We start from the raw sequence: 17,555 nt of genomic DNA, 5'->3' as shown, positions 1-17,555 counted from the left end.
AAGCACAGTACTTGAAATTTAGGAATTTAAATCGATCAATCGTTACACCCCTATTAAGCACGTAAACAAATAATACAAATAAAACTCTCAATTTATGTTGGATAAAAATGTCACTGAGGTAAATATTGAACATCTTGAAGTGCAGTTAAAATGTTCCACAATTGGAAAAACCGGGCCATTGTTTTTTGGCATCGCTTTCTGACAAATTCGACATACTGGCTAGTTTGTCCGTGTTGACGGGCTTAACTTTCTCATTCATTTAGAAGACAGATTATTCTCACAATGGCACATTTGGCTTTGCAATCATCGTTTTTTTCTCCCCAAATTGTGTTACATTGTGGTGCTTCTTGCCCAGCCATTAGTTAACAGTCTCACCACCGCTGACAGAGACAAAGATTGTGGATGACTGACAAGAGGGTTCACTCCGGTAATTTTATTCTGCTGTTGAACAAACTTGCTCGGGTGCACAGACTGAAACCTCTTGCACCTTGCGAGAGACACAAACATGGTCTATCAGCGCTATATTATCAGGAACTACATCCAGTATGCACTAGTGTATCTATTTAGGAGCAAGAAGTAGGACTATGGCTTGTTGGGATGAATTGATTAACGTGGACCCCAATTTAAACAAGTTGAATAATTATTTGGGTGTTACCATTTAGTTGTCAATTGTACGGAATATGTACTGAACTGTGCAATCTACTAATAAAAGTTTCAATCAATCAATCAATCAAAGGATCCCCTCAGAATTATAAAGGTACCATCCATCCATCCATCTTCTTCCGCTTATCTGAGGTTGGGTCACGGGGGCAGCAGCCTAAGCAGGGAAGGCCAGACTTCCCTCTCCCCAGGCACTTCATCCAGCTCTTCCCAGGGGATCCCGCGGCGTTCCCAAGCCAGCCGGGAGACATAGTCTTCCCAACGGGTCCTGGGTCTTCCCCGTGGCCTCCTACCAGTTGGACGTTAGAAATAAAGGTACAATCCATTTAGGGCTGGGCGATATATTGATATATACGATATATTGCAGGTTTGTCTCTATGCGATATAGAAAATGACTATATCGTAATATTCGAGTATACGTTCTCACGCAGGCCTTTTAGCTGCGGGCGTACACTTCTGGCTCTCCTCACTCTTTCGTGTGTCTCCTTACAGACAAGCAGGCGCACATTCTTACATACGTCACAAACTGTCACGTCATACGCAGTGTTTCCCACAGGTCAGGCATCTATTTGTGGTGGTGTGGTCAGGCAGCGGCGATGACCAAGAACGCGGAGTTGGAATATAATTACAACACTTTACGTACACAATTATATACATATTTATATAATATTTACATATTTATATAATATGTAACTACAAGCTCCATCCACAGACAGAGTCCCATTGCTTTTATGAGCGGTCGAGCAAGTCAAAAGCCGGGGAAAAAAAATAAAAAAATATATATACATATATAATTTTTAAAATTTTTTATTTCATTTGTGGCAGCCGTAATTCTTTCGTGGCGGGCCGCCACAAATGAATGTGTGGGAAACCCTGCATACGTCACATACATGCCCTCGCCCAGCAGAGAGCTAGCGGTGTGGCTAACGTTAGCTGCTAACGTAGTTGTACGTGAGAAAGATGGTGCGGATCTGGTAACAAATAAAGGAAGACTTACCGTATTTTCTTGAATTGCCGCAGGGCATATAGTATGCGCTTGCCTTGAATTACCACCTGGTCAAACTCGTGACGTCATGAGTGACACTTCCCCTGTCATCATTTTCAAAATGGAAGAGGCTGATTTCAATACCGGTAATTTGAAATCGCATAAAGGGAAGAAGATTAAGAGCTATTCAGTAGGATTTAAGGTCCAAGCTTACATCACACTCAATTTTTTACTGCATAACTTTGGTAAGTGTTGGAGTGAGAAGAGGTTTTAAAATAATTAGCGCATGCTTACTTTTACCGCATGCCTTTGGTAAGCGCAGGAGTGAGAAGAGGTTTTAAATTAATTAGCGCCCCGGCGGCAATTCAAGGAAATACGGTAATTCCCAAGAAAAACAGCAGGGTTTCCATCGTCTGACGGTGGTTTGGCTTCAAGTGGGAATATGTCTAACAGACAACCGTAATTTGTCAAGTGTGGGGAAAAAGCGTTGCTGTAACAAGTAGCATTACTGCTAATATGGAGCATCATTTGAAAAGTCACTCGCTAGAGAATTTCATAACCTTAGTAACATACCACATAGTGAAGGAAGAATACTAATTGATTTCCTATTATGCAGCTCATTTTTATTTGACACTTAAAATGTCTCTGACAATCTTGCAATTTATGTTTAGGAAATGACGTGAATGTTTGTGCCATTGCTTAATAACTTTAATAAATACACTTTTGGTCAATTGACTTAGTTGTGATTTCCCTCTCTGCATGAAAGTCTAAAAGTAGCATATATTAATGCAGTATGAAGAAGAATGTTTAAATGTATACACCAGTGGTTCTTAACCTGGGTTCGATCGCACCCTAGGGGTTCGGTGAGTCGGCCTCAGGGGTTCGGCGGAGGTCAAAACACACCCGACTCATCATTTAAATAAAAACTTCTCCCCATCGGCGTATTACGCATACGGCAACAGCAGAAGTCACACTGATTTGCAGGTGTCATTTGTTGTGAGTTTATGCACTGTGTTGGTTTTGTTCTTTGAACAAGGTGATGTTCATGCACGGTTCATTTTGTGCACCGGTAAAAAAACATGGTCACACTTAAGTATGCTGAAACATATTCACCATTAATCAGTTGCTTATTAACATGCAAATTAGTAACATATTGGCTCTTAACTAGTCATTAAGTACTTATTAATGCCTTATTCGGCATTACCTTTTTATAACCCTAACCCTCTAACCCTGGCCCTAACCCTTTTAAATTAAGTCTTTGTTACTTAGAATATGTTCCCCATACTAAAGTGTTACCAAAGAAATAACTTTATCTTGAATTTGAATTTTTTTAATCTTATTTTTCACTAAAGAAGGATTCGGTTAATGTGCTTATGAAACTGGTGGGGTTTGGTACCTCCAACAAGGTTAAGAACCACTGGTTACACATATAGTCATCATACTGCTGTGATTATATGCATCAAGTGTGCATTCAAGGCCAAGGCAAAATATTGTAATATGGATGGATAGATATATCGCGATATGGCCTAAAAATATCGCCCAGCCCTACATCCATCCTTATCATTCATCAACCCAGAGTTAGTCTGCAGACAGAATCGAACACATCTTGGCGGAGTGACATTTAGAAGTAAGTCTTTTAGGTAAATGTGACAGGTTACCCAAAATGTCACTTGAAGGTGGAAAACAGACAACACGCCAACGCGATCATCGCGACCACGCCTAGTTCGGTAAAACCCTCCATGTTCCTTTCAGTCATCGTCTCCTGCCTCTGCTTCAGAATGTCCTTTTGTCGCTTTCGGTTGTCTTTCTCCCTTTGCAGCTGCTCGCTGTAGTGAGAGCGGAAGAACTTGTCGAAGTCGTACACGCCGCCGGGAGCCACCACTGACCGCCGCCTGTCGCCCTGCGCCGGGGTCGAGCTCCCACTCGTGTCCTTAGCGGAGGGTCTGGAAGAGCCTGTCAAATCGAGCTGGCTCAGCAGGCCGCGGTCGTACTTCTTCCGCAGGGCCTTGTTGCCCAGCACGGTGTAGGCCTCGCTGATTTCCGAGAACCGAACAGTGGCCGAGTCGCAACCGGCGTTTCTGTCCGGGTGGTAGACGAAGGACTGCTTATAGTAGGCGGTTTTAATCTGCGCATGCGTGGCGCCGGGGGCCACCTCCAGGATGTCATAGTAACCCGTTTTGCTTTTATAAAGCGGCTCCCCTTGACCGCCATTACCACTGTAAGTCCTGGTGAGCGTCACACAGCCCCGGCGTGTCCTTGGCGCGGGGAAAGTCACAGGATACTCCCGTCGTCCAAGCCAGAGAAAACCCCGCCGGTTAAAATAAATGACGTCACGTCCAACACAAACCGGTGTTGTGAAAGAGTCTTGCGAAACTGCCAAGCCACCGGCTTCAAATGTGTTGAAACGTTTATAATCCACGAATAAAACCACGCTTGGTAATGAAAATGAACGTACCGTGCCCTTCCCTTCATTTCCAATCGGTTTCAACCGGGAGCAGTGCCGTAGTTTGGCTGACATAATCAAAGTGCCTCTTGCAACACGAAGTATGCCTTCCGCCATCTTTGCCCGGTGCAAAAAAGGAAGTACGAGTACGACCGGAAAGGGATTTTCGCGGGTTAGTGTAGTCTTTTCTTTACGGCGACCTCCAGTGGACAATATGACAACGTGGAGGTAAAAAGTTATCTTTTTAAAAACTCTTTAAACTTGTCCAGGGTGTACGCCGCCTTCTGGGATGGACTCCAGCATTCCCCGCGAACCCGGGAGGGACAAGCGGTAGAAAATGGATGGGTGGATACTATGTAAAACAGAGTAAAACAACTTGCACTGAGCCTATAGTCTATAAAATCCGTTACACCTCCCCGATACCGAAGTACATGTCAAACTACTTCTTTAAAGGCCTACTGAAACCCACTACTACCCACCACACAGTCTGATAGTTTATATATCAATGATGAAATATTAACATTGCAACACATGCCAATGCAGCCTTTTTAGTTTACTAAATTGCAATTTTAAATTTCCCGGGAGTTTCGTCTTGAAAACGTTGTTTAATGATGACGTGTACGCAAGACGTCACGGGTTTTTAGGAAGTATGAGCGCTGCGCACACACACAGCTAAAAGCCGTCTGCTTTAACCGCATAATTACACAGTATTTTGGAGATCTGTGTTGCTGAATCTTTTGCAATTTGTTCAATTAATATTGGAGAAGTCAAAGTAGAAAGATGGAGTTGGGAAGCCGCCCACCTTACCGATGTACGGGGGGGTTGTTTGGTGCTAGCGGGGTGTATAATATAGTCAGGAAAAGTCATGGATGCAAAGGATTCTGGGAATTGTTGTTTATGTTGTGTTACTGTGAGGATGTTCTCCCGAAATGTGTTTGTCATTCTTGTTTGGTGTGGCTTCACAGCGTGGCGCATATTAGTAAGAGTGTTAAAATTGTTTATATCACAACCATTAATGTACTCTGTATCACCCAGTATGCCGTTCAACCTTGTACGTGTGTTTGCGGAAGCTGCATACAACATGTTGCTGGACTGGCAAGCAGTTTGTACATGTTGTAGAAGGCGTCAAAGGCAATGGCTTCATAGCATGCCCTTATTTTTGTTATCTGAGTGAATTTTTTATTTTTTTTTCTTTGTCATGAAAAAGGGAGGTTTTTGTGGTTGGTGCACTAATTGTAAGTGTATATTGTGTTTTTAATGTTCATTTAATTAAAAAAAAAAAAAAAAAAAATTTGGTGGTTGGGGACCACTGCCATAAAGGATTGACATATCTCACTTTGCATGTAACGAGTTAATACAACTTATTAGTTTCACATTTGAATTTAATTGCTGACATGATTGGATTTTTACACATTATTCAAAAAGAAAATCTGGTTGCAGAAAAAACATGCAACTTTTCTCTGACTACAATTGAACACAGGAGCGGTTAAAAAACGCAACTTTAATTTTTAATTGTTGCATGCTATGTGTTCAAATGTTTCAGCACATTTCTTGCATGTCGTCCGCTTGATGAACTAGAAGACTTATAAATATTACAACCAAGGCTTTTGCAATTTTTTCTTGTAAAATTTTAGTTATTTTGCAATCTGACATCACTACTCATGTTGCGTAATGACGGCATCCCACCCGGCAGAATGAGAACTTTTTGACATCCGTTTATTTTACATCCAAAAAAATTGCTACACTGGAAACCAGTTCTGAACAAGAACTGGGTTTCGATTCCCATAGCCTTATTTTATATACATTTTACAGCATTCTTTTGTGGGGGGTATAAAGAACAATCCGTATGCAATATAATTTAAAATGCATTACTGGTGCACAAAGGTACAAGAAAGCAAACCAATTATATAATGAAAGCATCAAATAATCGTTAATTAATTACATTAAAAGCGGAGAGCGTAAATAAATAGATATATACTTTAAACTGTCATGTGCACAGCTAAATAATATACATACTTTAACTGAGTTTTTGGCAAGAATACACCTCTGCGGGAGTCTGGTGGATATTGAATTGTCCATAAACTGTAGCTTGTACATTTTTTCTTGAAAGATTGTAAACCAGTATGTGTTTAAATCTTGGTCACATAATCTGTTAGGGGATTATTCTATTAAGGAAGACACCCTTAGATAGGTTCATGTACGGATGTCAAACAAAGATCATCCAGAGTGTGCTTGCTTCTGCCCCCAGAATGATGGGCAACTTAAAGGATAGCAGCAGTTAGATTTTAAGGAGGAAGTATCAACACTTTTTCGACATCGGGTAGGAGCCCCCACCTGTAGGAGTAGAAATCAGGGATCGGAGGTCACGTAGATAGATAAGTCTTTATTGTCATTGCACAAGTACAAACAAAACCTTGTTTTCAGCACAAACCCGTTCAATAATAGACAAACAAACAGTGTACAGGGTTACAGAACAGGAACGCTGACGGGTCGCCACAATGCACCCCGTAAAAGATGGGGAAAAAGGTTGAACGCTGGGGAAGGATGAGTAAAAAAAATACAATCTAGACTGGGCTCCTGAGGGGGCCCAGTCTGGAGTGGGAAAAAAATCTCTCTAGCAAAGCACATATATATATAATACTACATACATCTCGAGATATCTAACAACAGAGGGAAGGGAGTGCGGGGTCATGGTGGTAGGCCGCTTCTCTCAGGCGCTGACCATCCTTTCATCACCCCTACGGGATTTGCGTCGGGGGCGTTGGGTTGGCGTTGGTTGGTTGACTCAATTGGTCAGAGTGACAACTCATGGATGTCTTCTGCTTTTGTATATACAATGTCAGTGTTGTCCAAACTGTCTGGCAGAACAACAAAGAGTAAGCGTCTTCATGTAAAAGGTATGTAAGTAGAAGTTTGCTTAACAGAGGGAAAGGTTTGCTACAGCACCTGAAATTGTGAGGACTTGCTCGATCAAATAAAAAAACTTTCTGTTCAACACTTCCTCACCGGCGTCATATTTGGTCCATTTACACCACCTGGTCGTCCTCAGGTCCGGATGAGAATGACAAGACCAGCTATTTACAACAGTATCTATAACACACTTTTCCAGAATGTATCTTAATATTATAAGTAACTATATCTATCTATCTATCTATCTATCTATCTATCTATCTATCTATCTATCTATCTATCTATCTATCTATCTATCTATCTATCTATCTATCTATCTATAATATATGTATATATATATATATATATATATATATATATATATATATATATATCTCAGTCAATACAAAACATAAACATAATCATACCCTAAATCGGGCTGTCCAAACATTTTGACTTTTGGAGTTGGGCTAAAAAAAAGGCACAGATAGACAGACAACATTCACATTCACATTGACACTCTCGGGCCAATTTAATGTTGCCTATCAACCTATCCCCAGGTGCATGTCTTTGGAAGTGGGAGGAAGCCGGAGTACTCGGAGGGAACCCACGCAGTCACAGAGACAACATGCAAACTCCACACAGAAAGACCCCAAACCCGGGAATCAAACCCAGGATATTTAATGATAAACAAAAAAAAAATGTAGTTTTACATACCGGTAAATGAATGAATACTTACATATGCATTGATATATTTAATTCCAATTATAATTATTTATTAACACTTTTAAATATTTTATTTGAAAATGTAATGCGATGAGGTGGCGACTTGTCCAGGGTGTACACCGCCTTCCGCCCGATTGTAGCTGAGATAGGCACCAGCGACCCCCCATGACCCCAAAGGGAATAAGCGGTAGGAAATGGATGCATGGATGGATGAAAATGTATCTATTATTGTCAGAGTCGCAAGAATATACTGTATCAATATTAGAATACTTGACACATTCATTTCACCATATTTTGAAGAAATGTAATTAAACTGACATAAAGTATTCATTCCTAAAATGCAAACGTTTTCTGAGAATCTTTCGATGGGACAAGTGTTTAAACAAGCACAAAGTGGAATACTAAATTAGTTTACCACTTTTGTCAGAAAATACGGGCTCATAACCGGTGTGAATTTATACAATAATGTCATAATAAAGAATGTTTATTTTCATGGGGATAAGTTGATTGGCAACACTAAATGGTCCCTTGTGTGTGAATGTGAGTGTGAATGTTATCTGTCTATCTGTGTTGGTCCTGCGATGAGGGCGACTTGTCCATAGTGTATACCGCCTTCCGCCCGAATGCAAGTGAGATAGGCTCCAGCGACCCCCCGTGACCCCAAAAGGGACAAGCGGTAGGAAATGGATGTTAATGATGCTTCACACATGTGGCTCTAAATCAGGGGTCACCAACCTTTTTGAAACCAAGAGCTACTTCTTGGGTTCTGTTTAATGCGAAGGGCTACCAGTTTGATACACACTTAAATAAATTGCCAGAAATATCCAATTTGCTCAATTTACCTTTAATAAATAAATCTATATACATTTAAAAAATTGTATTTTTGTCTGCCATTCCGTCGTACATTTTTTTTCCTTTTACGGAAGATTTTTTTTTAGAGAATAAATGCTGAAAAAACACTTAATTGAACGGTTTAAAAGAGGAGAAAATAGGAAAAAAATGAAAATAAAATTTTGAAACATAGTTTATCTTCAATTTCGACTCTTTGAAATTCAAAATTCAACCGAAAAAAAGGAGAGAAAAACTAGGTAATTCGAATCTTTTGGGAAAAAAATAAAAAAAGAATTTATGGAACATAATTCGTAATTTTTACTGATTAAGATTAATTTTAGAATTTTGATGACATGTTTTAAATAGGTTAAAATCCAATCTGCACTTTGTTAGAATATATAACAAATTGGACCAAGCTATGTTTCTAACAAAGACAAATCATTATTTCTTCTAGATTTTCCAAAACTATAATTTTAAAAGACATTCAAAAGACTTTGAAATGAGATTTAAATTTGATTCTACAGTTTTTCTAGATTTGCCAGAATATTTTTTTTGAATTTTAATCATAATAAGTATGAAGAAATATTTCACAAATATTCTTCGTCGAAAAAACAGAAGCTAAAATGAAGAATTAAATCAAAATGTATTTATTATTCTTTACAATAAAAAAATAAATGTACTTGAAATTGATTTAAATTGTCAGGAAAGAAGAGGAAGGAATTTAAAAGGTAAAAAGGTATAGGTGTTTAAAAATCCTAAAATCCATTTTAAGGTTGTATTTTTTCTCTAAAATTGTCTTTCTGTCTTTAAACAAAGCAAAGTAAAAAAATAAATGAATTTATTCAAACAAGTGAAAAGCAAGTCTTTAAAATATTTTCTTGGATTTTCAAATTCTATTTGAGTTTTGTCTCCCTTAGAATTAAAAATGTCGAGCAAAGCGAGACCAGCTTGCTAGTAAATTAATAAAATTTAAAAAGTAGAGGCAGCTCACTGGTAAGGGCTGCTATTTGGGTTATTTTTAGAATAGGCCAGCGAGCGACTCATCTGGTCCTTACGGGCGACCTGGTGCCCGCGGGCACCGTGTTGGTGACCCATGCTCTAAATCATTATTTTTGTTTGGTTTTGTATTGTGTAGTTATATTCATATGGTAATTATTATTCTGTGACTGTAAATTGTTTGCTTGTTTTCTTATAGATGATTTTATTTGTTTTTGTATTCGTGTAGTTATAATTATATGTTTTTATATGTTTTTGCTTGTAATTATATTGAGTTTGTGGACCCCAAGAAGACTAGTGGGTTGTTGTGGCAACCAACTAATGGAGATCCTTGATAAAAATCCAAACAAATCAAAATCAACTCCTGGTACACTGATGTATTATATACTGTATTTATAGTAGACAGATGTGAGTCAGCAACATAACACTAGATGGCGACAGAGCTCCATCAACTACAGGAGCAAATATATTGTAATATGCATATGGTGTTGTAGACGCATTACTTTCATGCTTTCACATAATTCAGTCCCTCCTGTATTTTTCAGATTAAGCAAGTGTACCTAAAATTGTGATTTATTGTTGAATACCATACAGTAAAGTGCAAAATATGATGTTCCAAATTGTAATTTTAAAAATAAAGCCATACCTAGGGACATGAAAACAATAATTATTCAACCGCAATAAAAAGCAATGTCACTTTGTGGAGTGAAGTCATTTAGCTGACAAGATGAGTAACTGCCAGTACGGCTGTGAATATCAAGAAGTGAGATTAGGTGTGCTAAATCAGACCAACATATAATGTTTTCGCACGCATCCCATGGTGATCAAATATGATCTTGACCTCGCTCCAGTTGAATAATTAGGAGAGGGAGAATGAATGTGCTTGTTGTATACGTCTATTTAATGTTCTCGTATAATAATTGATCAGAAGGAGTTTGTTGCAAATATGCCCTTATTGTAAGGTCTGTAACTGGAGCGATACGCCACAATTTACTCACCTTGTGTAAGTTCTAACAATTTATTCTAATGCAAAAGTTGTTACATTCATCAAGCAACATTTGTTAAGCATTTTTGTCCAGATACCACCAACATGTCATTATTATGTTGGATTTTTAGTGTAATTACTGTACTTACTAACATTTTACAACATGAAAAAAAACAAAAAAATATTTCATTGTGAGGCCGAAATTGTATGGAGAGCAGTGGTGATTGCTCAATGACAGTAGGAAAATTTAAACTTCTCCTTTAAAGGCCTACTGAAACCCACTACTACCGACCACGCAGTCTGATAGTTAATACATCAATGATGAAATATTAACATTGCAACACATGCCAATACGGCCTTTTTAGTTTACTAAATTACAATTTTAAATTTCCCGCGGAGTTTCCTGTTGAAAACGTCGCAGAATGATGACGCGTGTTTGTGACGTTATTGGTTGGAGGGGACATATTAGCCCAGCACCACTCGTGGCTAAAAGTAATCTCTTTTCATCGCATAATTACACAGTATTTTGGACATCTGTGTTGCTGAATCTTTTGCAATTTGTTCAATTAATAATGGAGAAGTCAAAGTAGAAATATGGAGGTGGGAAGCTTTAGCCTTTAGCCACACAAACACAGTGTTTCATTGTTTAAAATTCCCGGAGGTGAAGCTTTACTATGTATCAGAGCGGTCAAGCGAACATGGTTCCCGACCACTTGTCAACCGGCAGGTTTCGGTAAGAAAATTGTGGTAAAAAGTCGCCTCTTACCGGAGATCAGCGGAGCTTCTGTCCTGCTGCAGCTTCCTCAGAGACTGGCGTTAACACACCCGTGAACACACCCCTCCGACTATCAGGTACTATTTAACTCACTAAAACACTAGTAACACAATAGAAAGATAAGGGATTTCCTATAATTATCCTAGTAAATGTGTCTAAAAACATCTGAATCGGTCCCAATGCAATCGCCTTTTTTTCTTTTCTAGTCCTTCACTGTAAATTTCCTCATCCACGAATCTTTCATCCTCGCTCAAATTAATGGGGAAATTGTCGCTTTCTCGGTCTGAATAGCTCTTGCTGCTGGAGGCTCACATTATAAACAATGTGAGGATGTGAGAGCACTCACACCGGTGACGTCATCGTCTGCAATTTCCGATAAAGGCAAGGCTTTTTTGTTAGCGACCAAAAGTTGCAAACTTTATTATCGATGTTCTCTACTAAATCCTTTCAGTAAAAATATGGCAATATTGCGAAATCCTCAAGTATGACACATAGAATGGACCTGCTATCCCCGTTTAAATAAAAAAAAATCTCATTTTAGTAGGCCTTTAAATTTAAAGGGGATCTATGATGATATGAATCTACATGTAATCTAGATAATGATTTGGTTTCAATTTGGCGAAATTTTCACTTCCTTAGCCTGTTTTTTTAGTTTAAAATCTACAATACAAAGCAAAGTTGGACAGCCAATTAACATATAAATGTCCTGTAATACTGCGATGAGGTGACAACTTGTCCAGGGTGTACGCCACCTTCTGCCCGATTGTAGCTGAGATAAGCGCCAGCGTCCCCCCCCAACCCAAAAGGGAATAAGCGGTAGAAAATGGATGGATGGATGTCCTGTAATAAGCAAATACGGTTGGTCATTTCTTGTATTTTAGTGAAGTTAATTACCACAAGTAACCATGTTAATCTTTAGGCTATTAGGCACAAACAGCTACACAACAGCAAAGCACACAATAGTACACAAGCTAGACTTACAGTACATAACACGTTTCCTTGATTAAAAAACAAAAACATCAAATGTGTCAATATAAACCAGTATCAAATAATTATAGTTGCATATTGCGTACAGATACAGTCTGAAAGTATCGGGTAAAAAACATGTTTGCATCATTGTCATAAATCAACTGTGTCATTAGACCAACTTAAAGGGGAACATTATCACCAGACCTATGTACGCATCAATATATACCATGATGTTGCAGAAAAAAGACCATATATTTTTTTTAACCGATTTCCAAAATCTAAATGGGTGAATTTTGGCGGAATAAACGCCTTTCTATTATTCGCTCTAGTCAGTCCGTCATTTTCTCAAACACATTACAAACAATGAGTCTAATCAGCTCTGTTATTCTCATTTTTTTCGACTGTTTTCCGTTACTTGGAAACATCATGCCTCGTCGGTGTGTTGTCGGAGGGTGTAAAATCACGATCAGGGACGGATTCAAGTTGACTTACGTGGAGTGTGCATCGATTAGCACGGCATGCTAATCGATGCTAACATGCTATTTAGGCTAGCTGTATGTACATTTGTAGCTATATTTGCATCCAGCCTTTCCCTCCATCCACATTTAATGCTAAACAAACTATTACAAATCGACGGATTTAAGTTGCTCCAGTGTCACAAGATGCGAAAGCTCCGATCGTTGGGTCCGCACATTTTACCGCCGATGCTAAGGCAGACATGGCACAGAGATGTATGGATATCCTGCAGATGCATTTCCAACGATAAAGTCAACAAAATCCCAAAGATGAGTTTTGTTGATGTTATTGACTTATGTGCTAATCAGACATATTTGGTCACGGCATGACTGCCAGCTAATCAATGCTAACATGCTATTTAGGCTAGCTGTATGTACATTTGTAGCTATATTTGCATCCAGCCTTTCTCTCCACCCACATTTAATGCCAAACAAACACTTACCAATCGACGGATTTAAGTTGCTCCAGTGTCACAAGATGCGAAAGTCCCGATCGTTTGGTCTGCACATTTTACCGGCGATGCTAAGGCAGACATGGCATAGAGATGTATGAATATCCTGTGACACTCAATCGAAGGCGATCGCCGAATAACGTCAATAGCTATTCGCTCAATAGCTTCAGTTTCTTCTTCAATTTCGTTTTCGCTATCTGCCTCCATACTCCAACCACCCGTTTCAATATATGCGTAATCTGTTGAATCGCTTAAGCCGCTGAAATCCGAGTCGTGTCGCTATATCTTGCTGTGCTATCCGCCATGTTGGCATCACTAAATGACGTCACAGGAAAATGGACGATGCATTTAAAGATAGCCAAATCAGGCACTTAAAGCCTTTTTTCGGGATATTCCATGATGGGTAAAATTTTGAAAAAAACTTCGAAAAATAAAATAAGCCACTTAGAACTGATTTTTATTGGTTTTAACCCTTCGTAAATTGTGATAATGTTCCCCTTTAATGAATTATTGTGATCATGAGGTGTCGCCAAAGTACAAATTACCACTCTACTTCAAAATTGTAGACAGCATTAGTCCATTTCAGATGGTTAACAATAAAATGTTAGTTTTTTCCCGGCCTACTATTGGGTAGACATATTTTTGGATCGCTGTCCTACATGTCATCTGGAGTCAGGTCGGTGTGAAACTGTTTTTAAGTTCACAAAAGTTGTGCAATCTACAGTATCATGTTGCTTTCACACATATGAACTGCACCATCAAGTCTGCAGAGAACAATGCATTATGCTTGTTAACAAGAGCTTGGGAAGATGCAACACCAGGAAGTGTCAGCCAAGAATCTGACAAAGTGTGAACAGCAGGGCTGTACCTGCAAGCCTGGGTACATAAAGAATGAGACACAGCTGGGTAAAATACAAAGCTGATTGGCTGGAACAGAAAAAACAAGTTTGGTAGTATCAGAAAGTAAGTAAATAATATATGGGGTGCCCAATGTAAAAAATAATTGTTGGTGATATAGATTGAATAACTAGTTCACATTTAGCTCACTTTTTTCACATTTGCAAATTTTCTTCACATTTGATGTTGAAATTAAATAGTGTATCCAAATCTAAATGCAAACTCTAAATGTAAATGTCAAATGTAGAAATTAAATGGTGTATCCAAATCTAAATGCAAACTCTAAATGTAAATGTCAAATGTTGAAATTAAATGGTGTATCCAAATCTAAATGCAAACTCTAAATGTAAATGTTGAATCTAAATGTAAATGTTGATTTAAAAAGTTGAATCAAGATCTAAATGTAAATGTTAAATGTAAATCCAACTGTTAAATCAAAATGAAACGCTAAGCGTAAAGTTAAATATCAAGAAAATGTGTAAATATCCCCCGCCTCCAAGTGCAGACAGACCTATTCACACTACAACACCACCCATGCTATGGAAGAGGATGTGCAATGAGGAGAAGGAACTGAGAAGGAAGATGGATAAGTAACACATACAAAAATATTTACAATTTTTATTTAACATTTAGATTTAGGAGTTGGCGGTATAGCTCGGTTGGTAGAGCGGCCGTGTCAGCAACTTGAGGGTTGCAGGTTCGATCCCGACTTCCACCATCCTAGTCACTGCCGTTGTGTCCTTGGGCAAGACACTTTACCCACCTGCTCCCAGTGCCACCCACACTGGTCTAAATGTAAAAATTAGATATTGGGTTTCACTATGTAAAGCGCTTTGAGTCACTAGAGAAAAAGCGCTATATAATTATAATTCACTTCACTTTCACTATTACCGTTAACAATTAAGTTCAATATTTATATGTAACATTTTATATTCAATAGTGGGATTTAACTATTACCGTTAACAATTAGATTCAATATTTATATTTAACATTTAGATTTAACATTAAGATTCAACATGTAGATTCAATATTAAGATTTAACATTTAGATTAGGACTTAAAATTTCAATCTATATTTAAATTCAACATTTGGATTCAACATTTAGATTTAATTTTTCGATTTAACATTTAGATTGAGATTTAACATTTACACTTCTTCATATTTATTTTAAGATTCAACATTTACATTGCTATTCAACATTTAGATTGTGATTCAAAATTTAGATGTACCATTTAGATTGATATTCGAAATTCCGAATTAACATTTGGATTTGACATTCAGATAGAGATTCAGCATTTACATTGTGATTTAACATTTAGATTTGACATGTAGATTCAACACTTACATTTAGATTTAATTTTTCGATTTAACATTTAGATTGAGATTTAACATTTACACTTCTTTAGATTCAACATTTATATTTATTTTAAGATTTACCATTTACATTGCGATTCAACATTTAGATTGTGATTCAAAATTTAGATGTAACATTTACATTGATATTCGAAATTCCGATTTAACATTTGGATTTAACATTTAGATAGAGATTCAGCATTTACAATGCAATTTAACATTTAGATTTAACATGTAGATTCAACATTTACATTGTGATTTAATAATTAGAACATTTAGATTAAGATTTAACAATTTGATTTCACAATTGGATTTAACATTTACAGTTAACATTTAGATGTAATATTTAGATTTAACATATATATCTACCATTTAAATTCAACTTCAAGATTTAATATTCAGATTTAATTTTTCGATTGAGCTTTATATTTTAGATTTAAAATTTACATTCAACATTGGGAATTATATAACAATATGAAGAAAATTAGGGAAAATTAAGCTAAATGTAAGAAAAGTGAGCTTGATATTGAAAATATATCAAACAGAAAAAACGAATGGATTTTTACATTCGGCACCACATATACACACAATCACAACAATAGTGCTGTCAAGGGATTCATTTTCAAAATCAGAATAATCACATTTGAATTTTTATTCATCGCGGTAAATACCTTTCTTGTATGATTGAAATTGCCTTGAAAAATGACCCCAATATTTTGACACAAACGCACATTTATTGTCTGAATGTTTTACTTGTATGTACTTCATGTATTTGCTCAAACTTGGATACAGTTTTATTATAAGTCCTGTCGGTGTGTTACTCATCTTACTCATCTTTGCACTGACGTATGCATTGATCTGACCGCAGCGGCGTCCTAGCGGCTCCCTAGACGGACGTATGTCAGAGATGTGTGACAATGGAAAAAGATGAAGAAAAAAAAAAGTTTTTGTTTTCATATATGTTTTGTAGGAAAACAAACATGACACAAACCTTCCTAATTGTTAGACGTCCCACTGTTTATATTATACGTGATTCACTGATGAGAGTATTTGGCAAGCACCGTTTTGTCCTACTAATTTCAGAGATCCTTGAACTCATCATAGTTTGTTTACATGTACATGTACATTCTGCCACAAAAAGACGTGTTTTATGCCACTCCTTTTTTGTCTCATTTTGTCCACCAAACGTTTTATGCTGTGTGTGAATGCACAAAGGTGAGCTTTGTTGATTTTTTTTTAAATATGCTGGAGTGCTTTTAGGCATATTCTGTCAATCCATGACTGCAAGCTAATCGATGCTAACCGGCTAGCTAGGCTAGCTGTACGTACATATTGCATCATTACGCCTCATTTGTAGGTATATTCAAACTTATTTAATTTCCTTTACTTATGTCCTCTGTGTATTTAGTTTATATTTGCATGTCTCATGACACATTATCTGTATGTAATATTGGCTGCATTTCAGATGGTTGTTTGCCATGTTGTTCCAGACCACAGCAAACGTTACCCAGCTTGCAAAGATTGTAATAAATCCATTAGAAGAAGACAGCCTGCCGTTTCCCACATCTATACCTTTGGCCATTCTCACCCAGTAATATCCCGAATTCATCTTATCCTGCGAGAAGCCTCCATTTAACTAATAATTTCCAATGATGCAAAAATGTATAAAATAAAAATTAAAATACGAAGATTTGCATCAACCTTTGATAGTAGGCTAATATAGCTAATATAGACAGTTACATCATGTGTTGCCTTCATTATAACACTTATACAAGGCTTTTAATTTTTTTGCCGCTCCAGACAGATTTTTTTTAAATTTTTTGGTCCAATATGGCTCTTTCAACATATTGGGTTGCCGACCCCTGGGTTAGTCAGACCATCAGTGACATTGCTGCCCTACACATGAATCTGTACATGAGATTAGGTAAGGTGGCAGAACAGGTGGGGAGACCAATACTGACAAACATTTGGCTTGCACTGCAGCGACTTAAAGCTTTAAGATGCAGTCTCATGCTGTCATTGAAAGCCACTATGAGCTTTTTAACACCGGCTTGTTCAAACCGACGCCACAGGTGGGCA

At 37.6% G+C, this 17,555-nt stretch overlaps 1 protein-coding gene across 1 annotated transcript; it reads right to left on the bottom strand.

Annotated features, from left to right (window-relative positions):
- Window positions 1-2,246: 2,246 nt before the first annotated feature.
- Window positions 2,247-4,218, bottom strand: LOC133549941 (dnaJ homolog subfamily C member 30, mitochondrial-like). The gene has a single exon (XM_061895869.1). It carries the CDS (start codon window positions 4,203-4,205, stop codon window positions 3,312-3,314), a length of 894 nt encoding a protein of 297 aa, XP_061751853.1. The 5' UTR covers window positions 4,206-4,218; the 3' UTR covers window positions 2,247-3,311.
- Between the last annotated feature and the right edge of the window lie 13,337 nt (window positions 4,219-17,555).

The sequence above is a fragment of the Nerophis ophidion genome, linkage group LG03 (assembly GCF_033978795.1).
Source record: "Nerophis ophidion isolate RoL-2023_Sa linkage group LG03, RoL_Noph_v1.0, whole genome shotgun sequence".
Taxonomy (NCBI): domain Eukaryota; kingdom Metazoa; phylum Chordata; class Actinopteri; order Syngnathiformes; family Syngnathidae; genus Nerophis; species Nerophis ophidion.
This window is presented reverse-complemented; position numbering and strand designations above follow the sequence as displayed.